Below are 25490 nucleotides of genomic sequence, written 5' to 3'. Positions count from 1 at the left end.
ATAAGCAGGGATGGCAATAAGACTCCTGTTGCAACGAAGACTTCTTCAGCCTGTCAAAGTGCACTCTTTGTAGCTCTAGTTCCTGGAGCGGCGGTGCACAAGTGAAACATGTAGGTATCTCATCAGGAAAACTAAAAAATCCACGTAGATGCAACAGGAGGGTTGGGACGAGTGCACGGTGCCATTGAGACTGAAGTAACATTAACAAAGCTCAAACGTGTTTAACTTCATATTGGGCTCGAAACTGTTAAAGCACAGTATCACTAATGTATACTAGCTTCTTGTTAAACGAGGACACATCGGCGGTACTTTAAAAAACTATGCATGCTTCTTTTGTGTGTGCTCTAGACGGAACGTGCTTCGAGTTGCGAAAAAGCAGCGCGTTTTTATTTGTTTATTTTAGAATACAAAACTGTGCTTAACTGTTTAATGTGTCAACTTGGCGTTGAGAATCATACAGCAAAATGCCCGTATACTACACAGCTGTATTAAAGAGCTAAAGGAAGCAAACAGAATAAAATGTTAGATGCGTGAAAGACAGTAGTTCCATTTTCATTAACTATATGGCAATTCACGATTTACTCATTTTAATCTTGCAGTAAGGGCTGTTTTGTGTGCGGTACATAGTTATGAGTTTCTGATGGTGTGCTGCTTGATAATTACTCACACAGTATAGTCGGTAGTTTTTCACTTGCACGCTGGCCTTTGCACAGACGTGGAGTCAGTTATTATTATTACAATTAAAATGATAGCAGCACCGTTTGCTGAAATTACAGTTACAGTGATATTTAGTTGGGTTACAAATATGCTGCAGTAATTAGTGACAATTATACTACTAAAGCAACATGAACAACTACACACATTAACATTTTGACTGTGTTTATTCTAAATAACCCAGCAGTTACAAATACAAAAAAACATGCTGTATACATTTTATTTTTTCAAACAAAAGGAGTCACTGAAAGGGGTTGAAAATATGAGAATAATGGCCGCTCAGTATCAAACATGGAACCGTGTTTGATTAAGCTGGAAAGGTGTGTAATTGAATTGCATGATATAATTACAATTACAGTTACACAGGCCTGCCAAAGTTCAACTACCATTGCGAACTGCAGTTACAAATGTAATTGCCTCGTGTCTCCACCTGTATTTGATTTGCTCATCACCTCGACTCTGTCTCTTAATTATACATGTTAAGTCAAGCAGACTAGAGTTTCAGCGAAATGCCTTCATCCACACCAGTTAATTGGATATTTCTGAAGCTAACCCACAAACGGGAAGTTACAGAATGAACAGAAAAACAAGAATGTGTGAAATGTGTGGTTCTGAAGTGTTGTTCCTCTGTGAAGGAAGTGCAATAGATAATAATTCAGATTAATGAATTACAGAAATACACAGAGCAGTCCCCTGCACAGTCCATGCTAATGCAGGCAAATGCAAGCTGTGCTTTTAGTAAGTTAGCAGAACAAACTGTGATCTGGTGGTGCAGTTAAAGCTGACAGCATTTTATAAAACGTTATTTAAAAAAAAAAAACACCAAAACAAAATTAGAATCAACGTCATAACGATAAAACCCTTAAAGATAATGAAATCTACATTTCTTATTACTGCATGCTTTGTGACAGATGCATGATTCTTGTGCCTGCTTGTTCATATATATGATGTACATTTTGCTTTGTGATACCGCACCAGGCAAGTTGTAGAGGAAATGTGATAGGTTACTTATAGCAGTGTTAAAAAAGAATTGCACATCTACCACAAAACCTCAGAAACGGCACCCAGGCTGCCTTAGGAAATCGAGAGTGCAGGCTGGTCTACAGGGGAAAAGGGAAGTGTAGGACCGACAGCTACAGGCAGCCCACACTTCAGAGAAGAGAGCATGAGAGGAGGGGGCGGGGGGCAGCACTGTTATATCAGCAGTCCTGAAGCGAGCCTACAAGTACAGTGCTGTACCTCATCTCCAGCATGTCTAACATCAGTGGATGTGAAGTTCTGTCTTTCCCCTGTCTCGCTTTCAACCCAATTTGCTCAAGTTGCTTCTTACTGGGTTTGTAATATATGCAGGCGTTTCTTCTTTTCAGAAAGCACAACTAAAATGAAAAAGCACTACTGTTACATATCAATATTATGGGTCAGTTGTTTTTTTTTTTTATCACAGAGTGGAGTGAAAACTATTGTGTATATTGTTACAAACTCCTGTAGGTTACTTCGCCTACATTGAAGACCTACTCGTTTACCTGCGAGGCAAGGGGATTTCTCAGAATAAATGCACTGCAGTTTCTCAGTGGCCTAACAGAGAAGAGAAACATACTTCTTTTATTTAATACAAGGTTTAAAATGGAGTGTTTAGAATAGTTCATATTCAGGCACAGTGTAATGGCAGGGCTGGGGAGATGAGAATGGACTGTTCAGAGGGGTATGTTTCGGGTGACCATGATGAAAAAGATATTTAACACATCTTCCATTCCCCAAGCCAGTCCCTAATTCATGTATTTCACAGAGCAGGACCACTTCTCCTTGAGTGCTATTTCAGATTGAACTATTTTGTGGTCTGTGGGTGTTGTTAGAGGTTGTGATCACAAGACCTTGTAGGGTTTTTTCCTCATTTCCTGACACTGTTAGCTCAGAGCCTGTGTCTCTCTGTGCCAAACATTCTCTGTGTGCTTCTGAACAGCTCTGGACTGAACAGTGAGCAGGTGAGTGTGTTCCCTCTGTCTCTCTCCGAGTCCTACTGGTTTTGTATTTTGTAATTGCTGTTGTTCTTTGCCTCTTAAAAATACAGACAGACTTGTGCTCCTTCTTTCTAAGGTTCTGTGGATTGGTTTCCATTAGAAGCAGTTCTGATTCAGTTCTTATGGGCTTGGTTCTCAGTTTATAACTGGATCTTTTCTCTTTGTTCTGGTGCAGACAGATGCGAACTAGATAAGGGAGAGATTTCTTTGCTTAAACAAAATCAAGTGGAAAATACGTAATAAATGGATACTGTCTGTAAGTCGCCTTGGATAAAGGCACCTGCTAAATAAATAAATAAAAATAAAAATAATATTGAACTTTAATACTTTGGATTGAAAAAAACGAAGCTCTAATGCTTCGTATTGTACATGCTCGCAGGCACGCCATGTTATTGTACTTAAAAAGAAAACAAAGGTCTGCACACCAAGTAGACGAGGTGCAAGTCCACCAGTCAGTATAGAGAAAGAGAACCGCGCACTCCATGCGCTCTAAAATTATATATCTTTAATTCATATCATATCACCAGCATTTCAACACAGAAGAGCCTTTGTCAGAGTGCAATATACAAGTGTAGGGTTACAGAGTGAAATAATACTGAGGTTATGAAGAGCCGGTGAATAAAACTGCACGTTAGTAAAATAATCAATAATTATCTATATGTCGCTAAAATCTCGTTTTACAATATTAGAAATTCCACAGAGATTAAACAGAGTACATTGTAAATAGCAAGCAGTGTGTCTTCTTTCTGGAGGCACTTCATGTTAAATTGTTCTGCTGGTTAACATACACGTGTACTTTGTCACGGGCTTATTTATATTCTTTACTTCAGTTAGTGAGACGATACCTGAGAAAACAAGCGTGCAACAGTAACTGGAGCAACAGCAATACAACTGGATATGTTTCATTTGTGCTTTTTTCTATTACAATGCCAAGTAAGACACAGGCTCCATAGTTCATAGAGTACAGTATGCATCACAGTGTGTCCACCACTGCACTGCGAGCGTGGTGTGCATTCTGTAAATGTTGAGGTACTGATACTGTGCTTTAAAGTGCAATTACACTTGATTTAAAAACACACACACACACAGACTCACACGCACACGCAGACCAACACGCACACACACAGAGACTCACGCATACGCACACACACACAGACTCACACGCAGACCAACACGCACACACACACACACACAGAGACTCACGCATACGCACACACACACACAGACCAACACGCACACACACACACACAGACTCACACAGAGACTCACGCATACGCACACACACACGCAGACTCACACGCACACGCAGACCAACACACACACACACAGACTCACGCATACGCACACACACACACACAGACTCACACAGAGACTCACGCATACGCACACACACACACACACACACACACAGACTCACGCATACGCACACACACACACACAGACTCACACAGAGACTCACGCATACGCACACACACACACAGACTCACACAGAGACTCACGCATACGCACACGCACACACACACACAGACTCACGCACACAAGCAACCTTTGTCTAAATATAGTGCGATGAGTACATTTTCAAAGTGTTTGAAGTCAAGGTTTGGCAGTATATTTTCACAGCTTCTTCACAGTGTTGTGAAGTCTGACCGTTTTCATGACACAGCAGGTGTGCCTGGCTGTTCCAGGCATGACTGGTTGTTGGGTGAAATGAAATTGGGGACACAGATGAGTGGTTTCAGAATGTGTTATTCTTTTGTGCAAAAGCAAAATTCCTGTGGCTTTGCAAGGAGTCTGCAAGGAGTCTGCAGGGAGTCTGCGTGGAGTTGCCAAGGAGTCTGCAGGGAGTCTACAGGGAGTTTTCAAGGAGTCTGCATGGAGTGTCCAGGGAGTTTGCAAGGAGTCTGCAGGGAGTCTTGCATGGAGTGTGCATGATGTGTGATTCACTGGTGTGGGTCTGTCACTAACAAGGAGTAGGAATCAGGATTGTCATGCCCTTCTCTCAGCTCTTAATCAAGACACTCAACTGCTTGGCCAAATGGCAGCGTCTGTAGCTTAGCTGCTGATAGAGAGATGTAAGAATTACTCCATTTGCTCAGTTGTAACCCCAGGCAGTTATTTTGTAATACTCACTAAAAGATTGAGTGATTAATACAATTACCAGAAACACCTCTGAGACAAGATTATATATTCAGTGAGTTCATCTTTAACAGAATCATTTGTTTGCTACTGCTAGTGCTGTTTGTTTTTGTCCGATTTCACCAATATTGCTATTTTAATAAAACATTTTGAAGAATGGTGAGCAAAGTACTGTAACAACACAGACTCCACAGGCTTTTACTAAAAATGGCACTTTCTAAATATTAAAAACCTTTGACATAACAAAATAAAAAGATAACATGCCTCTTTCTTTCAGCTTCTCATGCTCATCATCTATATGAGTTGGCGTTATCAGTAGATCTGGTTTTACTGGATAGTTTAGTAAAGTGCTTAGAAAGGCATTATAATAAAACAGTCTCTGACCTTCTGTGTCACGTCGTCCCGCTGCACCGGCACCCTGACCTGGTGGGTGCGTGTGCCGACCTGGTGAACTCAGAGTGGCAGCGGAGCCGAGCTGCGCGGATCCACTCCCTGGAGAAATCCTGCGATGGCTTCCCGGTCTGTCTGGTGCTGGTGTCGCGGGCGGATCAGCTGCTGGGTCACGCCAGGCTGTCTCTGGTGGTGGGGCAGCCGCGCAGCCTCTTCGTGGAGACGGTGGTGGTCTCCCGGGAGCCGAGAGGGAAGGGCTATGGGCGCAGGATGATGGAGGCCACCGAACGCTACGCCAGATCCAGGGGGTTCTGGAGGCTCTGCCTGACTACACATGACAAGCAGCACTTCTACGCACACCTGGGCTTCGTCCTCTCAGAGCCCGTCCAGAACGCAGGGTCAATGACCACCTTCATGCCCATGGAGGTGCTCCAAAGGTTCTCCCGACCTCCGGCAACTAGCGGAGAAGGAGATGAATCGGGACTGAATCAAACTTCTTCACCTCCTCCACAGTCCCCCCCTTTAGCACCCATTGCCCCCTTTTTAAACCCTCCCCTTTCTCCTCAAGCTACTCCGTTAGCCCCGTTCCAGTTAATGCCTACCCTTTTAGCCCCACCTCCCCCCTCTCCAGCCAATCATTTACCTCCTCCCCCTCCACGGCCACCTCCCCCCTCAGGGCTCAAGACTCTTGGCTCCAAGGATCCCCCTGGACAGACCTTGTTAGAAACACTGTACCGAGATCTCAAAGGCCAGCCCATCTACTGGATGAAGAAGGAGCTGTGAAGATAGCTTGTTCTGGTTTAGTGTACCATTGGACAGAAGAACATTGGTGTCCTACAAACTCTGCTATACTAGAATTTTAGTCGCAATCAACCAACGTTGCAACCAAGATGCGGTCTCTCTTACAGCCAACAAGCAAATGTGTTCTAGATTTTGTTACTGACCTGAGACACACACTGTACAAACCAGCCTTGGACTCTGATCTCTGCCTTTGCAAGAATCCTGCCAAGGGTGTTCTCGCTCCCACTGCACCTTCCTCAGTTCTCCTTTAACACATTGATGTTTGATTTTTTTTTGTATTTTATAAAAGATGGGAAATTGAGAAATGTTTTTCACTGCCAAAAATAAACTCTTCATACTGTAATATTAAACCTTTGTGTTGTGTTGTATATCTGCTGGATTTACTGGAGACTTCAGTCACAAGCATTAGGAATGGGAATAATAAAATCACTGCCTGTGTTTTCAGATTAAAAGCTTTCATTTGTAGCCGACAGTAAACATAAACAGGTCACTTGCCACTAACCAGTGGCTGTGTTTCTCTTTCTGTGCAATCACTACATATACTGAGCAGAGACCCACCTGCACTATTACAAATTACCAGCTTCAGCTTCATAGCTTAAACTGAGCTAAGTGATTGAAATGAATGGAAGTGGTCAATAAGTGAAAAACACAGCAGCTCGGGTCTCCAACAGCGTATCACATATTGAAAGACTCAAACCCTACAAAACTTTTTGTGTGTGTGTGTGTGAAAGGAAATATATACCAACTTATCCAGGTACAAGGTTATTTATTAATTTTTTTAAATAAATCTCTTTTAATGATGTTCATTAAAAAAAAAAAAAAAGTTCTAGATTGTTGATGACTAACAGCCCAGAAAGGTTTCATGACTCTCCAACCTGTTTTTGAACAGGCCACAATTAACTTTAAATAACTTGCATGCTCTTTTTAAGCGAAGCCACTTCCATAAATGTATCAGCTGCATGGTCAGCCTTATGCAGATGTTCACAGGGGCGCTGACTCTCACCTCAATTTCTTCTGACTGCTGTGCCCCATGGCAGCTTGTACATCTAGGGAGGAAGCTATGTGAGGACATGAAAAACAATATATCAAATTTTTGTTAAGTCGCAACATTTTGATATTAATCTTCTATACAATTATCATTTACTTTTAGTAACAACTTAAATCGGAGCTTTTTGCTGTTGTGTTCGTTTGTGGGACTGCATTCTGGTTGACATTGTTTTTAAAATGTTACTAAGAAAACATACACATTGTTTTTCTCTGTTTGCAGGGAGGGCATCACTGTAAGAAACCAGTATGTTCTCAGGAACCGCTTTCCTAGCCGCCTCTGCCTTGTTAGTGGCTGCAGTCCAGGCTAACATGGGGCCTCTGGAGACCATGGCTGCCCCTCCCATCGTTCACCACAAGCCCTTCGTGGTGGTGTGGAACATGCCCACGTCCAGGTGCCAGTCCAAGTTTGGGGTCACCTTTGACCTGGCCATGTTTGACATAGTCGAGAACCAGCAGGAGAGTTTCCAGGGCCAGAACATGACCATCTTCTACCGGGACAGCATGGGCCAGTACCCTTACATCACCCCTGAAGGGGAGCTCACGAATGGGGGCGTTCCTCAGGAGGCTCCCATAGAGAAGCACCTGAGCACAGCCAAGCTGGAGATGGAGGAACTGCTGCGGGAGGACTTCAGCGGGCTGGCCGTCATCGACTGGGAGGAGTGGCGGCCGCTGTGGGCGAGGAACTGGGGCTCCATGAGGAAGTACCGGCGGGTTTCTGAGGCGCTGGTGAGGCTGCGACACCCAGAGCTGCCCGAGAAGAAGGTCCGAGAGACGGCCAAGATGGAATTCGAGATGGGAGCCAGGGAGCTGATGTCTAGGACGCTGCAGCTGGGCAGTCAGCTCAGGCCCTCGGGCATGTGGGGTTACTACAAGTTTCCCGACTGCTACAACTACAACTGGAAGAAGGTTGTGAACTACACGGGGCGCTGCCACCCCAAGGACCCCGAGAGAAATGACCGCCTGGCCTGGCTGTGGCGGGGATCCACAGCTCTGTACCCCAGCATCTACCTGAACCGACCGCTGGCCTCTTCGGAGAAGGGGGCCCTCTACGTACGCTACCGAGTGCTGGAAGCCATGAGGGTGGCGACGTCGTTCACTTCTGCCAGCGGATCCCTCCCCGTCCTGCCCTACGCCAGAGTGGCCTTCACGCATTCACTGAAGTACCTGAGCCAGGTAGGAACCAGCGCCCTGGTAAGAGGTACTGTACAGTTCACACAAAGCCTAATTAGATTAACTTTTAGCTTGGGGGAGAAACAGCAGAAGAAAATATGAATTCACGCAATTCCCTTTTTTCTTGCTAAAAGTTAATTGAATTCAGGTCCCCTAGACCAGGGGTGTCCAAACATGGTCCTGGAGGGCCATTCCACTACAGGTTTAGCAAGTAAAGTGAGATAATGAACTACACTGGGGTCTGCATGGTGGTTTAGTCGGTTCAATCAAACAATTTAGAACAGGGTTGGAACAAACACCACTGGAAGGGCGCACTTTGGCCACCTCTATCCTGGACTCTCCGCTTGTGAAATAAATGACCTGCCTGTTTCTTTAATATACTTTGTATACCAATAGCTGTGTCCCGTTCTTTACATGAAACCCGGTTTAGACCATGCTCGAGGCTGGAGTTTCTTCTACTGAATCCTGTTGTTCTGTTCCAGCTGGACCTGGAGCACACGATCGGGGAGAGTGCTTCTCTGGGGGCAGCGGGGGTGGTTCTGTGGGGAGACCTCAGCTTTGCCCGCACACAGGTCAGTCACCACACCATAAGTTACAAATCATTTAATTCAGTAATTAAATTGACATATTTAAAGCTAAAATGCATGCTTAGCTGGTAAATATTAGACAACCAAGCTCCCTCTAAGCAGAACAATCTACAAGACTATGCAACCACTGTATTACTGTATTATTAGTATATATCATAATGTGAGCCTGTGCTGAGCCTGTCTCTCTCTGTGTGTAGCATACCTGTGAGGAGCTGCAGCAGTATGTTAGCGGGGTGCTGGGGCGCTATGTGGTGAACGTGACCACGGCAGCGCAGCAGTGCAGCGCAAGGCTGTGCAGTGGAAACGGCCGCTGTGCCCGCGGGGACCAGAACTCGGACGCCCGGTTCCACCTCAGCCCCTACAGCTTCCAGATCATGCCCCCTCCCTCGCCAAGCAGGGGAGCTCCGAGCGCGAGGGGGGAGCTGAGCGAGAGAGACCTCCGGCAGCTGCAGGACTCCTTTAGGTGTGTGTGCTACCGGGGCTGGAGCGGGCTGCGCTGCCAGAACCAGATCCTGTAGAATGAACACTGCCATTGGAAGGGAATGGGCAGACCCTCTCTGAGCAGGATTGCAGTTCCACAGCATGGTGCAGGTTCACAGTGCCACCCGGGCAGGGCTGCTTTGCCCTGGACGCTCGCAGAATGACTCTGTTTCCAGGCTGCAATGCCAGTTCTCAGTGACGATAGTGCTGCCTCACGCAAGATTATATTAATTCATTTCAATGGGATGTTTGCATTACATTTGATCATTGCTGCACCATTTTTATTTATCAGAGCTTCTACATTTGTTTGTTTAAATTGTTCTGTATTTTGGTACCATTGGAGCTGTGCAGCATTTCCTTGTAAAAACACCTAAAAAAAAAAAAAAAAAAGAATAAAAAAAAATCAATCAGCTTGTTCCAAATGAACTGTTAACCCATTATAAAACCCAGCTACACCATGTGCACAAGTCCTTGTCATTGACCCAGGAGAATACATGAAGAGCCCCAGCAGGCTACATCAATAACTGCTCAGGCTTGGTGCATTGTTTATGGACCTCGGACTCGGGCTCTCATGTACTTGATGGTAACTTGTATCTGATGTTCACGTCTAGTTATCGTTCAACTGCGTTATATATATAATAACATGCAACCATAATGACATTTCACAAAATAATAACTCTGAGCCTTGCAAATAAACCCCAAGGTCTTAAGGGTTAAAAGACAAACAAAAGCTTAAACTATTATTGAAAAAAAAAGTCTAGCTACAGTTAACGTGGAAAGCGGTTTTTTATTTTTTTATTATTTCAACAGTAGATGTTTCTGCTCTGCCTGTCTTTTCCCATCCAATCGATCTCTTACACACTCTTGTCTTGCATATTAACTATGGTCTGTCTTGTTTTTCTACTTTAAATCTGATGTCCAATACAGAATGTTGTCAGTGAAGTACACATATCCTTTAAACAAACACAAATGCATGTCTGTGTCTTCTGTGGTGGTGAGAAAACAGACCATCAACAATGAGAATCCTGTGCATTTAGATCTGATAACAGACATGCTGGGAAATGCGTACCCAAATTCTAAACAAGCTTATACCGTTCTGCAATCCTTACTGCCAACCCTGGTCACGCCTCAAAAAAACAAAACTAAAAAAAAACTAAAGCCAACCAGAGCAACCATCTGTCAATGGCATCTACAAACGAGTCCTCAACATCTACCACTGCACCGCTATGGAAACAGCAGCCTGCACTGCAGACTCATCCAATCACTGCCGTATTTAACAAAAGCGAATGGAAATGATGGACAGTCTGTCTTGTCAGTGTGTGCTGCTGGTGGGTCCCCGGGCAGTTGGGTCTGCTGTCGCTCTCCCAGCCAGGCTGTGCGAGTCAGGGAGGGAGGGCTCCTCAGGTGGGGGTCAGGTTCACCGTCAGCTCCTTCAGTGTCTGGGCGAGCTGGGCCAGCTCCTTCACAAACTCCTTCCTCTGCTTGATGGCCAGGGAGAGGGAGTACAGGGACTCGTTCTGCTGGACTGGAGACAGCAGACACAGCGGTTGATGCTAACATGTTTTTCTACTTTGTTTATTACTGGCTGGTTTCACAGACAGACTGTAGATTGGCACTAATCTTGGACTACTTGATGTTACTTTAGGTAATCTAAGATTAGCACAAGCCAGGCTCAGAGAAACCAGACATAGGCATTCTAAAATGAATTGCTTATTCTGGCACCAAAATGCCATTCGAGCCGGTGTTTTGTACCAATTAATCCCTAAACATTTGGATCTGGTACATGCAGAATTATTACACGCTAGCACCATTGAAACTGGATTGTGTGTGTGTGTATATATATATATATATTGCTTGAGCGATTTTGAAGATATACTTTTTATTATAATTCCAATGCTAATATATGATTAAGTCATTTTTATCGTTAAGCATTGAGGAATAGTCATGTATCCTCTTAAAGCCATTTAAAAAGACCAAGCACTCCGATCCACATCAGATCAATGCCATCCTGGCTGTGCAGAGTGACGGTGCCCTCTTACCCAGGAAGTAGAAGATGCCTGCGAGAGCTGCTAGCGCCAGGAGGACCGCAATGCACACCCAGAGGTACCGACAGCAGACAGGGCTGCAGCAGGTACAGCACGCCCGCCGGGGACAACGCACTGCACGCTCAGCCTGGGCCGGGGCTGGGAGGTTCCCATTGTCCGGGTGGCGAGGAGGGCCGCCCCCTGCAAGTGAAAACGAGGCGGGTCACCCAGCTGTCATTCCAATACAGACTGCAATTCTTTTCTACTTTGTCTGGTGGCTCAATGCCAGCTGTGGATTGTTGTAATAAGACCTAGTTTCTTTTAGTTTCACCTTACAGAGGAGTTGACGGCAATGATAGGTTGCGCCATCAATAAATATGCAGTGAGCAGTCTCAAGCATGCACAAGAAATCACCAGCTCTCAACAGCAAAATAAACACTGGAAGAGGGCTTGCCTGGTTTAGACACACACCAACACAGACAGACGGACGGACGGACGGTGCAGAGCCAGACCTGGGGGAGTCTTGAGCAGCTCGGAGTTGCTGTTCAGCCGCTGCAGGTCGCTGATCGACTCCACGGAATGCAGCTCGATTTCGGTCAGGTCCCGGTCGCTGATCCGGAGGAACTCCACCGGTGGGGGGGGCAGCACCTTGATCATGGCACCTGTGGAACGACAACGATGCTGAGAACCCGGATTCCATTCCTGGCATTCTACTGGGAAACCCAGTGAAACCAAACCTAGAACTGATCGTTAACACAACCGTCTGTAAAGAATGGAAAGCCACAGAGGTGTGGCAAACCCATAAATATAAAAGTGAAAACAGATAATAGGTATCCTTGGAAGGTGAAGCGATCATGAGGACCAGCGTTTTAGCCAGTGCTTTCTTCAGTGTACCTTCTGAAGCTATTTATCAGTGGAACTCAGTACCTGTTGAAATGAGCTTGATATTTCCCTTGGCGTGTGGCCTCAGGAGATCACTCACACATGGCAGATCTATTTTCTTTCCTCACACACTTGTGGTGGCTGTTAGTCCACCTTATGATTCTTCCTGTTTAGTTACATCTGTGATAGCTACACTGAATCATTATTGAATCCCTAATAGTCTCTATAGCTGGCTGTGTTACTGGAATACCCACATGATAAACAAAGCCCTTAAGAGGGCTAGAATCCCTGCAAGATCCCAACGACTGTGCAAACACATACCTTTTCCGGCTGTGTGGGGGCCAATCCTCCAACAGAAGCAGGACAGCTGGAGTCTTCAAAATAGCAGGAAAAGGATATTGGAATGATACTGAAACGTGGAGCTTGGAAAAAGGGATTAAGTACAGGAACAACTCCACAAAAGTTACTAAAGTTTTAACAAGAAAAACCGAGAGAAAGGTTTCACAAGAGATCTTGCAACCACACACAAACTCGCAGCCCCTCGCTCTGCTCCTCTCTGGCAGCAGCCCCTTTCCTAAAATAGTTAATGGAATGGGGAGGGATATTAATAGCCCTGCAAACGGGCGATTCAATTATCCAGCAGGGAGCAGGGAATGGAGTTAAGACAGAGGCTAAGGACAAATAGCCTGGCCTGTACTATAAGCAATGCCTAGACACACACCCTGCCCCCCTCATTCTTATTGCTATAGAGCTGCATTGCATTCCACTGTCCCTAAATAAAAAACCCTAACCATAATCCAGCATCGGTGAACCCCAACAACCCCAAAAACTGAGTGCAAGTTTCACAGACTCGGAGGAGCACTAGTCTTGCTACATAATATGAGATAGTCCTGATAGTCGTGCTAACCTGAGACTGGGAAGCCAGATGAGAAAGAATAAAAAGATGGCGGGCAAAAAACTTCTAGTTCCTAGAAAAAGTAAAAAATATTTTTTTTACATTAAAAAAAATAAAATAATAAATCACCCAGGCAATTTTTATATATTTTTTTATTAACAAACCCTATTTTTAGATTCATAGTCCATTCAATTTCATATAAATTCAATACAAATTCGATACATAAAATAACTATTAAAGATTTCCAAATTGTCACCTTTTGTCGTTAGGCCCAACCCCCATGTAAAACTCACCTCCGTTTTATATTCTGAGGCAGTAAGAATGTGTGAATCCTGATGCCCCTCTTGTTTGTGTATATACACACAAAATACATAGAAAACTACAAAAGGCTTCATTTTTATTACCCATGTCCCTGCAAAAAAAAACGTGTTCGTTTACAACTTACTGCAAACCTTCAGTTTTTTTTATGCTTTTTTACATTTTAAAAAGTGATTATTCTTTTCCAAGCTCAATAAATTAGAAACTAAAATATCCCATCAGTCAGATTCAACTGTTTCATGTAAAGTTAATATAAACGTTATAATAATAATAATAATACATATATATTGCTGGTTGTTTATTATGACTGACCAACTTAATTTAAAAAAGAACATTGACATTTGCACTGTTCCACGTGGCAGCAGCAGCAGCAGCAGCAGCAGCGTTCTTCAAGTGTGATAGGGAAGGAGACACTGGCGTGTAGTGTTTGCTAGTCTGCGATCAGCACTGCAAATCAATTCTCTGTTATAGCACGTCGGCTCGCTTATCCCTCACTTTATTCCTTATTTTTGTCCTGGCTTTAAAAGCTGCAGAGTTGTACAGATGCTGCAGGGGAAGAGAAAAGAAAAAAAAATTAAAACAAAACAAACATGCAATTCATTGTGACTCCTGCTGTCCAGTAATTATGTCTGAACATGTGTTCTAACCTTGACACTTTAGGTAGACAATCCTTGCAGGCATTACGAAAAATGCGTATTATTTTTATTTGAACATTGCAATTGGTGAAATACTATAACCACTATGCAATAGGAGTAGCTGGACTGTTCAAACAATAGCGCTGGTGACTTGATCAGGACAAAACTGCCGAGGTTTCGAATAGGGTACCAGGCTCTGACATCAGAGTCCCCTCACCCCCCAGACCCTGTGATCCTAAACAGGGGAGACTCACCTTCTCAAAGCGGGAGATCTTGCTGGCTCGAATGGAAGCACGGTCCAGCATCAGAGGGGGTCCCAGCTCAAAGATGTCTCTCAGCAGCTGGTTCAGCTGCAGCAAAGACACAACAGCGACCACACATTACACTCCATCAGTATGAAAACTCTACCTCATTGGGGCCACATACAGGACTGTCATTTTTCAAGACCTTGCTCTCATGGTTTTATCACACCCCAATGTTGTTGATCGAAAGTGTCTTTTCTTTATTTTGGCTAGCGCAATAGTGATACTGTTGTAAGGGCACAGGGAACATATGACGGTACTCCTCCCACCCCACCACACTCTTTCAATGACAATTCTGACCTGTAGGTGGTGTAGGACTCCAGACCCCAGAACCTCTTTAAAAGCATCATAAATTCTCCTGCGGATCCAGCAATCTATATAGATGCTCTCCACACTGAACCGGATCCTCTCTTCGGTAAAATCGTCACTCTGCAGACAAAGAGAGACACGCTTATAGACTTCAAGAAAGCTTCTAAATACACACACTTCTGTTTTGAAAGTCACACACATGCTCGCAAAGGTTCTACCGAACAACATAAAAATGATTTACTACTTCACTTCTTTTGAGATTTTATTGTGAGACACACCATCTCATTTACAAGGGGGGCAGCAGCAGCCTTACACACACACACTCACACTAAACCTTAAAGCAAATCAAACATCATCCCTTACACATTTTACCAACACGAAAGTCTGTTTTTTAAATAATTCCATAAAGTGTTTCTGAATCTGTGTATGTTGTGCTCATTTCTTACACTTTCTGGTACCTCATTCCAATCACTGCAATGCGATCTATTTGAAAAAGCCTGCTTTGCACATTACTTTCTTCACAACACAATGAACAGTGCTGGCTAATATCTTAATCTCTCAGAGGATACACAGAATGAATGTAGCTGTGCTGCAATGCCTCTCTGTATATAGACTGAATGTAGCTGTGCTGCAATGCCTCTCTGTATATAGACTGAATGTAGCTGTGCTGCAATGCCTCTCTGTATATAGACTGAATGTAGCTGTGCTGCAATGCCTCTCTGTATATTGACTGAATGTAGCTGTGCTGCAATGCCTCTCTGTATATTGACTGAATGTAGCTGTGCTGCAATGCCTCTCTGTATATAGACTGAATGTAGCTGTGATCCAATGCCTCTCACCTCGATGGAGTGCAGCACCTCTCTGAAGACAGAGCGCTGTTTCCGCCGGTCAGTCTTGGCGCGATGCTTGTTGCCGTCCGTTGCCAGTCCCTTCAGTTGCTCACACAGGTCATCCGTGTCTTCATACACAAACTCCTGGATTGATAAAACAGACAAGGTTCGGGAGAAGCGTTAGGATTTACAAACACAAAACCTAAAAGCATGCTTTAACCCTTTCCATCCTAAATTATTTTAGTTGTTTTTACTCAAAAAGGAACTCCTTTATTCAGTATACATGAGAACAGGACAAGAAAATATGTTTACGTATATTTTTGACAAATGGAACTTTAATGTCCTGTCAGTACTTCCCAGTCCCTGACCACATTCCGGCGCCTCCTTAAGACTCACCTCTTCAGACAGCACCTGTAGAACTCCTCTCTTTTCCCCCTGGGACACTTATCACCCTTCCTTAAATGTGCTTTACTTGCTCTTATCTGCCCCCTATTTTACTGCATTTAATCCTGTACTTCAGAGTACTGCCACGTGTTTAATCTTTAGTATTTTGTATTTAATCATATCCTGATGTAACTATCACTGACACTTATCTGCTGAATTATTGAATTGTATTGAACCAAAGTCATTGCATTTATCTTGCTCTTAATTGTATTATTACTTGTACTGTAATACTTGAAATGTATTTGCTTACGATTGTAAGTCACCCTGGATAAGGGCGTCTGCTAATAAATAAATAATAATAATAATAATAATAATAATAATAATAATAATAATAATAATAATACTTTGAAGAACTCTAAACAGCGCCAAGATAACAAAGGGTTCAGCTGTAAACTGTTAACCCCTCTAGTCCAGATGGATTTCAAATGAATTGTATAGAGGTTAGACACTGTGCAAGCCCTCTGCTCACAGTGGCATGAATGGGTATTTCTTTAAGGCTCAGTACTTTAAAACTCACCCGGTCGGATTCTCGGGCCAGTTCGAAGAGCAAGGCGATGGTCTCCCCCACCGCTATGCGGAAGTGGACGTCATTGCTGGACAGACAGGTCTGCAATCTGGGCAGGTGCCTGGAGAGAAGGAAGGGTAGAGAGACATTGAAATCACTCAAATACAGCACAGCACTCAGAGAAAATGGCACAGACCGGGCTTAAGGGTTAAACAACAAAACCACTTGGAATTTGAAACAGATTGTGTTCAAATGTATTTAAAAGCCATAAGAAATAAGTGGATGTAATGATCCTACAGTCACATTACATCCACTTTTGGTGCATGCACCAAATTCTGGGGAGTAAATTATAATGTCAGATTATGCCACCGTCATAACAGGGATGGAAATAAAACTCCCATTGCACAGCAGTTTGATCCACTCTTGGTTTTACTACGAGTTTACTAAGACACACCTGAGCTTGTTACCTTCCACACTGGAGCTAATCAAGCTTGTAGTAAAACCTGGAATGGGTGAAACTGCTATGCAATAAGAGTCTTATTTCCATCCATAGGCCCGCAATGTACCACATTCTGGCTGTGTAGCAGGAGAAGGACAAGACAGCATGCTTACTCTTCCAGGAGCTTGTCGACCCTGGAGGCAGGGCAGATAGTGATGAGCAGAGACCAGGACTGCAGGGCGGTGCAGTGCAGGGCCTGGATGCCGGGCTTGTGGGTGGGGAGGGTGCCGTCCCGCTTGGGGTAGGATTCGGTGAAGATGCTCTCTAAGTGGGACAGGGACTTGCACAGGTCCTGAGGGAGGGGAGAGGAGAGGAGAGGAGAGGAGAGGAAAGAGGGTAGTGGTGAAGAGAGACACTCATGCAAACCATACACATTCTGACCCACAACCACAGTACTGTCAAATGAACAAAATACTAAGATGCACGTTTCAAATTGAAGTGTGGTTTCTTCCATTTGGGTCTCACGATTTACAGAGAAAGGTGCAATCTTAAATAAGTTAGCATCAGCATTGTCAGACTTTAGGAATGACCTGGAGAGTAGGTGTACTTGAAGGCTGGGCTGCCTGCAGTATAGAATAACCTTACCTCCACATCATCAGCAGCAGCAACGTAGCAGCACATTCCCAGAGCACTGGCACACTATAGAGAGAAAGAGAGAGAGACAAAGGGTTAGAATCACAGGGGGATATAGGGGAAGTGACTACAGGCTATCACCCTAGGAGGAAAAGGAAACTGGTCTTTGCTCAATCCAGAAGGCATTTTAACAGAATAAAAAACTGAAGGGAATTAATATCTTTAAATGCAAAAAAAATGCACTCAGAGGGCAGAGGTGTACTCACGCTTTGGCGGGCAGTCGGGCTGGCGCCGGGGTCGCTGAGGATGGTGCTCAGAATCGGCCGCAGGGCTTTGAAGATCTCCTCTCCCTCCGATACCCCGCCCAGCTGGATACACAGGAGAGTGGTGACCTGGGCTGCAGCAGCCTGCTCCTCCACACCCCCTGAAACAACATGAGAGATGGGCTCAACAGCAGCGCACACACACACACACACACACACACACACACACACACACACACACACACACACAGACTCGCTGTCAAGCACACTGTACACACACACACGCACGCTACCAGCTTCTCCAATCTTAATGAAACAATGAGAGAGACCTGCTTTCGCTCCCTGAAATACAATTAAACTACCTCAATATAATACACAGAACACACACACAGAGCAGACTGCTACCCAAGGAAGAGCGTGCATACTTCTCCAAAACCAACACGCGCACACACAACTGCCAACTCATGAGACACACACACACGCACGCACGCACGCACGCACGCACGCACGCACGCACGCACACACACACTATAACTGGCAAGTCATAAACACACATCACAGATACAGGATTGCTAGATTGTATTCAGAACATCTGAATTAAGGTGCATTACTATACAAACAAACAGCAAGTCCGCTGACTTGGGCTCAGGCAGCTGATGTGCTAGGAATTTTCGCAGGTTATTTATCTAAAATGACAGAATACATATTATATATAGACTATTGTAATGCTATGTGGGCATACAGTGTATAGCAGGGATGGGAGGGAGGAAGACTCCTATTGCATGGCAGTTTTACCCATTCCAGGTTTTAATACGAGCTTGATTTGCCACAGTGTATAGGTAGAATCAGGTGCGTCTTTCTCAACTCATAGTAAAACCAGGAGTGGCTCAAACAACTACACAACAGGAGTCTTATTCCAATCCCTGCATAGTGGAGTGTACAGTTCACGGCTCGCGCTCACCTTTGCGCAGACACCTCTCCAGGCAGTCGGTCAGGGTGAGCCTGCGCTCCACCAGGAAGTCACACAGCGTCTTGGAGGAGAATGCCAGCTTCAGACTCTCCAGACCAGCCAGGCGGGACTTCACACTGAAACACCGGGATGGGAAGATACCCGGAGGCTCAGACACATTTCTGATACACTTTTGCAGATTTCAAGGTTTACCAGGTTGCGTTCTTAATAAGATTCAGCATTCCTAAGTTTAGCAGTACTGCTTTTCTAAAGGTAGCCCTTTCTTTAAGCATTTCTTAACTTGCATTAGTGTTTGTTACTTATGGATGATAAGGTTTACTAAGTTTTCCTGGTTACATAATTACATTTGAATGAACTGATCTCTGCACGCACGCGGTAATGATTCCCCTTTAAGGAACAGCATAAGACATGGCCTGGACTCATCTCAACCACAATCTAAATATCTATTTCACACAAGCAGTGCAGATTTATTTTAAACCTGTAGCACACACCAAACAGGGCAGCTGTCCAAGTGCGCTTCAAGACAAACAAAAAAATATCTGAAAACAACATTTGATTTAGGGTCATGTTGAACCCAAGATCTTCTCTAGCATAGTGCCCTAAACACCAGATCACTGCTGGGTCCTGCTTACACAGCTATTTCAGCACACCAGGACGCATTCAGAATTTCTGCAGCCCCGCAGCATCACTGCTAGGAGGTACTTTGTTAGAATGTTGCTGTGTCTGTAATCCAGCTCTTTTGTGTCTTCAAAAAGAAGTGCTGGTTTGTACAATTACCTCTATAGTGATGTGAAAACCACTGTAGCAGTTTTAACAGGGCTTTCGATAAGCCAGCGATGACCATTCAGCCTGCCTCCCCTACCTCTTATCCATTAAATTATCGATGCATTGCTTCAGCTTGTCTTCCGTCTCCTCCGCGGCTGTCTGCTCGTCCGCGGGTTCAGTGCCTGCAACGCAAACCAGAGGGCTGAGCACCACCAGGGGTGTTAACAGAAAAGTTACAGCCAAGGGTTCACTGTTTAGTATTTTGCTGTCAGAAATATGCAGTATATATTGGAGTTAGTCTTCGTGTTTACACAGCAGTCGTGTACAGTGAGCCAGTTTCATATTTTATCACAAACCCCATACATTGAAGTGTAAACGTGTTTAATAATAAAGTTGCATTGTGTGGTACGTATGGCATCACGACATTAGTGTATCGCTACACCCCTAATGACTTTTAACTTCACACGTGAACCGGGACAGTGGAGAAGCTGCTGTATTCACGAGTGATGTATTCCTGGGTCCAGCAAAGTGAGTGAGGCGAGTGCAGGTATCCTCACCTGTTCCCTCTTCATTGACTGAGGTCGTATCACTGGCGCTGCTGCAGTGACTCAGCACTTCACTGGTGACATCATCATCGCTCGCCGCAGACTCGCCCTTTGCACCATTCCGACCTCCTGAGAGAGAGAGAGAGAGAGAGAGAGAGAGAGAGAGAGAGAGAGAGAGAGAGAGAGAGAGAGAGAGAGAGAGAGACTGTTACAGATGTAGTTTCAGTTTAATTATACTTTGTACACTTGTCTCAATATACCAGGCCACAGCAAAGGCTGCAATAATAATAATAATAATAATAAACAGTGAATTCAGCTGCCGTGAATGTATTCCACATTAGGTTAACAGGGTAACTGGATCAACCTGGGTGCCACAAACTGCAGGCAAGCTTTAGCTGAGAATAGTCCTTGACAAGAAACAAATTTCCCTATTGAAATCTGAACTCAGACAAACATTTAAATATTCAAACAAACGCTGCTTTCAAAGTGTTTGGTGGCAAAGTGGCCATGTTAACATTCGTTCAGACAGCAGAATTTATAAATGAACCGAAACACTGTGCAAATGACACCAATGCACACACTGGCTCAGCTGCCGGTGGATGTCAGTGGAGTTCATCCCAGGCGCTGCTCCATATACAGCAGTCTATTCTGTACCACTCCCTGACTCTGCTAAACACAGGGTCACCGGCCCTCCTGCAGCCTGTACTGAAACACCAGAGGAAACGGGTGCTCTTACTACACATGCATTACATTTCACTGCAGGGAAGTCTACAGACATACAGTGTGTCAAATCACTGGGTTCCAGAAAGTACAGAGCTGCATTTCAAAATCCTAACAATGACATAAGAAACACTGCTAAACACGACCGCCACAGTATGAGAATCCACATAATGTTTATAAAGCCTCACGTAGCAATTTCAAAAAAATGCCACACGAGCATGTGCACCAATGGAATGTGGCCACAGCGGGAGATCAACACTGGGGGGGGGGGGGGGGGGTGGTGTTGATGGAAAACTACAGCTGTGGGTAAAGATAGGTAGGGAGAGTGAGCATGCGGTTGCTATCTCATATACATTCTGTCTGCCGTCTATTTCAGCAGAGACATGGATGCTGTAAACAGACAGCATGCATGAAAGGGTCACGTTGAGTATATTTATCATCAAACACTCCACCCACCTTCCAGGACAGTTGAAGCAGAGTCCCAGAGTTCAGAAAACAATCCCTACCACTTCCCATGTTCTCGCGGCTGGCTAGAAGTATTCTTCTAAGAATCCCAGGACCGTGCTGTTCTGTAAACATGCCTCCCCTCGCCACCCAATCACTGACGTGGACACATCTGAACCCCAGCAATACTGACAACTGCAGAGCCAGAAAACAAGCCAGACTGCAGGCCTTCCAGCGAGCAGCACAGCCGCTGTCCATCGTCACCGGGGGAAAGTTCAAACTGTGGGTGCAAAGCCAGCAGCTCTGGACTGCACCCTCACAAGCAAACATGAACGCACAGAAACTCGCTGGAACTTGAGATGCTGACCCTGCGACCCGCTTCAGAATGTAAACGTGTACTGCAATACCCACACTGAACACTTCAGTTGGGCGATGTTTTACTGTGAAATACATTAAAACAGACAAACAAAAAAAGGTAGCATACTGACACAGATAAATGTAAAATGTTTTAAAAGACAAACCAATAAAAGTTAATAAGAGAACATGCCGGCGTCTTCAATACTCCTTTAATGCTTGAAGTTGCATGGATCAGGGATGGAAATAAAAACTCCTATTGCATAGCTGTTTCACCCATCCCAGGTTTTACTACGAGCTTGATTAGCTCCAGCTTATAGGTAACAAGCTGTGGTGTGTCTTATTAAACTCGCAGTAAAACCAGGAGTGGATCAAACTGCTATGCAATGGGAGTCTAATTTCCATCACTAATGGTTAATGGATGAAGCCAAGACACAAGCAGGGTGGTAAGGTGTATGGCTAGGTGGTGTGCGGCGCACGGGTTGATGAGTAACAGTGTGGTGGTATTAACAGAGGACAGTGATGGCATCGAGACTCTCTATGCGTGGCAGTCTGAGTCATTCCAGGTTTTACAGGCCAGCCGATGCATTCCATAGCATAATGGAGATCCCTGGAACGACTCGCACTGCTATCATGGACAGCATGGCATGGGCAAAGGGGTGCAGCTTTAGCAGTGCAGAGACGGGACGCACGGACAGGTCCACTCTACCTTTACCAGACTGAGGTGCCTTGGCAGACAGATGGAACTGGAGCAGCTCCTGTCTCAGAGATCCTGGGGTAGCAGGGGAGACGAGGGAGGAAAACATCATTAGGATATATTCACCAACGCAGGCGATGTGGCCAGCAGGCACCTCTTCACTGCGCTCCCACCACTGAAAGCCAGGGCATGGACACAGATCTGGACCCATCTTACCACAAATCCACTGGCTTGTTTGTGACTGCTAAATTAAATACTCCATCTGCCAGTGTGTGCGTGTGTAGGAGGATATGCCTACTATAACACCCACTTGTATGTGTTCTTCATAATATAATAATACAAAATGGGACTCTCTCTCCTGGGTCAAGTAATTAAATTATATCAACTTAAGTCACCATTTAATTAAAAAAAATAATAAATGCAAAAATAATAATATATATATATATATATATATATATATATATATATATATATATATATATATATATATATACACACACATATATACACACACACACACACACACCTCAAAACAGTTTGTGTTAACTTGCAAACGTTCTGACAATATACTGTAAAATATATAGCAACTAACAAAAGCAACGCCATTCTAGACCATTGTCGCTCACAGGCACATGTAACAAAGCACGCACGTGGTTCACCTCCCTTCATAAAACAAAACGTGTCTCGGGTTAGATGGAACACCGACCTCAAGACCACAAAGCACCGGTTTTTAACCGGCTACTTTTACATACTCAGTATACAGTTCTCGTTAATACAATGACTTATGAGACTGTCGTCGAGTGGGAACTTGCAAAACTCGTTTCACAGCACATGTGACATCTGGTTTGATATAGCAGCTCGCTGTTTCAGGTATCTGTTTTCACAGTAACGGGAGTGTTAAAATATATCCACATAAATACGTGGAATTACAAATAGTCTCGTATTAACTAAAACTACTAACTATTGCCATAAAAAAACGACATTATTAATCAACTCAATGCACGCACGCAACCACAATATAACAAGCACGAGCATACAGATTTTTTTGTATGATCTGCGTTTTTGCATTTTGTTATTTTTATTCACAACGAGGTTACGTGTGCACGTGTTTTTTTTTTTATACACCGATTTTTTTAAAAGCAATTATAAACTAACTATTAAAAAACTAAATCAAGGCTGAATTCCTAGATCCATAAAAAAAAAAAAAAAAAAACACAACACCTTTGACTGGCTGAATTCAAAACGTCAACACACACAGTCGTGTTCGCATAATATTACCAGCCAATGTATATAACTTGACAGTACTCAGATATTGTTTATTGTTCGCATATGTCAGTCCCTGCCCGCAGTTACAGTGTGTACAGGATTTCGCTTGTGTGTGCATATTGGACTAGAATACATGTATAAAGTACTGCATTTTAATGAAAATATATAACTTCTCTCTCCTCCAGCAGCTTACCCCGGTTACTTCCTCCACGTCTCCCTTTCTTGGCTCTCTGCATGTTGCCGGATCCTGATCGGATCTCCTCGGGAGTTCAGGCTCTCCCGGCTGACGAACAGCACACACCGGGTCGGCTCTACCGGTGACCGGCGCTCCGGCTCTGTAACCTCTCAGGCCGACCGCAAACACTTTAACGAATCCTCGACTTTTAACCGATACGTTCCGGATCCTTTTATAAATGAATACTTACTTCCCAGCAGGTTTAATGCTACCAGAGCGCACCACGAGTCTGTATCTGCTCTACCGGTTCTGTCTGTATATTTCACGCGTCTGTTTTGTCCGTCTCGGAACTTCACCGTGATCGGGTTGCTGGTTTGTGTATTGTTTCGGTTAGGATTATCTATGGTTGTCACCAGGTAATATATACCGAATCCTTGGCTGCGAAAGGCAAGCGGTTTGTAAGAGTTGGATATCTGAGCACGTTGCTCGAGTAAACTCCACCATCTTCTCCTCCGTTACTACTACCACCACACAACACCCGAAACCGGCCTCAACGGGGCGCGGGTACTTGTGGGAACTGTAGTGCTTTTCAAGCGAAAACCAGTTGGAACGTGCGCCTCAAAACTACAACTACCGACATCGCAGGGAAGATGTCAGCAGTCAAGGGCACCGGCCGCTGGAAACTGTAGTTTCATTACTAAGTGTATGCGTGACAACAGTAAGTGCAAACCAGATCAACACCAACGTAGTGCATAACGATTACAATATACAGTACGGTACATTATACATCATATTAGTAGACAGCTTTTAAACCCAATCACCAAATAACCTGTCGTTTTTTCTTTGTTTCTTCAAATGATTAAGGAATATCATTCACAATAAACGTGCACAATGTTTGCAGAACTCTGCCAAACTCCCGATTTCCCCTCAAGTCTTTTGTGGTTGGGTGGAGTTGAGCTTGAACAACCATCTGATCTGCTTTAAATGGGTTTGTTTTGATACTTTTTATATGTATAGTAGATGTAATCAAATAAATTCCAAAGAGTGCTAAAAAACGTGTTTAGATGAGGGAGGGTGTGGAATTCTACAATGATCTGCTTCACCGAATACCGATTATATATATATATATATATATATATATATATATATATATATGCAAAAAAATCTAATTCTTTATTTATTATTATCATTATTATTTTTGTTAAAAGACAAAATATTAGACGCACAACCGAGGGTCTAAACCACAAAGTGTAAAGAGACAGTCATCATTAGCTTTAAATAACCAACCACAACAGCAGTAAAACTGGATCAGTCAAACCACCCTGCAATTAAAACCCACAGGGTGTAGCATAACTTGTGCATGCATGATGACACCCATTATCTAAATACAAAGTACAACATTTAACAGGTACTTATGAGCCTTAAAATCAGTGACGAGTCACCTGTGAGTGTGAGACCACGGCACTGGCACTGAACCAGCTCTCCCAGTCCTCTCCACTCCAAGTGCATGGCTTAAACTGTGCTCCTGACTGGCTGTCACCTGGGGGTCAGGAAATCTTATAAATACTACCAGATATTCCAGTGGCACTGCACTTTTTAAACTGTATAACTGCTTTACTAAGTGGTTTGGCACACCGAAGAGAACTTAAACGCTTGACAGCCACAGTACTGCACATGACCAAACCAAGGTAAAGGTATTGAGATTACTCTTTTGAGTGTAGTTTCTTCAGCC

General features: G+C 44.1%; 4 protein-coding genes across 5 annotated transcripts; 2 read left to right on the top strand and 2 right to left on the bottom strand.

Annotated features, from left to right (window-relative positions):
* Positions 1-5117: 5117 nt before the first annotated feature.
* Positions 5118-6409, top strand: LOC117411885 (N-alpha-acetyltransferase 80; the record flags this gene model as incomplete). The annotated part of the gene is made up of 1 exon (XM_058989598.1): positions 5118-6409. A coding segment is annotated over one exon (924 nt), but the record flags the coding sequence as incomplete, so codon positions are not given.
* A 1006-nt stretch (positions 6410-7415) lies between these two features.
* On the top strand, positions 7416-9527 carry LOC117411884 (hyaluronidase-2). The gene is made up of 3 exons (XM_058989597.1): positions 7416-8279; positions 8759-8848; positions 9061-9527. Exons 1-3 carry the CDS (start codon positions 7416-7418, stop codon positions 9379-9381), a joined length of 1275 nt encoding a protein of 424 aa, XP_058845580.1. The 3' UTR covers positions 9382-9527.
* On the bottom strand, positions 9515-13186 carry LOC117412600 (uncharacterized). The gene is made up of 4 exons (XM_034021096.3): positions 12571-13186; positions 11880-12029; positions 11383-11568; positions 9515-10868 (listed from the first exon to the last, which is right to left on the bottom strand). Exons 2-4 carry the CDS (start codon positions 12022-12024, stop codon positions 10744-10746), a joined length of 456 nt encoding a protein of 151 aa, XP_033876987.2. The 5' UTR covers positions 12025-12029; positions 12571-13186; the 3' UTR covers positions 9515-10743.
* A 94-nt stretch (positions 13187-13280) lies between these two features.
* LOC117412599 (interferon-related developmental regulator 2) lies at positions 13281-24330 on the bottom strand. 2 transcript variants are annotated; one of them, XM_058988327.1, is made up of 13 exons: positions 23777-24330; positions 22330-22392; positions 20115-20231; positions 19655-19739; positions 18784-18908; positions 17826-17983; positions 17572-17625; positions 17100-17278; positions 16500-16608; positions 15548-15682; positions 14700-14828; positions 14352-14447; positions 13281-14008 (listed from the first exon to the last, which is right to left on the bottom strand). In XM_058988327.1, exons 1-13 carry the CDS (start codon positions 23817-23819, stop codon positions 13928-13930), a joined length of 1374 nt encoding a protein of 457 aa, XP_058844310.1. In that variant the 5' UTR covers positions 23820-24330; the 3' UTR covers positions 13281-13927. The 2 variants fall into 2 exon arrangements, with proteins under 2 accessions (XP_058844310.1, XP_058844311.1); XM_058988328.1 differs by lacking the exon at positions 22330-22392 and having other exon boundaries at positions 23777-24329.
* Between the last annotated feature and the right edge of the window lie 1160 nt (positions 24331-25490).

The sequence above is a fragment of the Acipenser ruthenus genome, chromosome 16, assembly GCF_902713425.1.
Source record: "Acipenser ruthenus chromosome 16, fAciRut3.2 maternal haplotype, whole genome shotgun sequence".
Taxonomy (NCBI): Eukaryota; Metazoa; Chordata; class Actinopteri; order Acipenseriformes; family Acipenseridae; genus Acipenser; species Acipenser ruthenus.
This window is presented reverse-complemented; position numbering and strand designations above follow the sequence as displayed.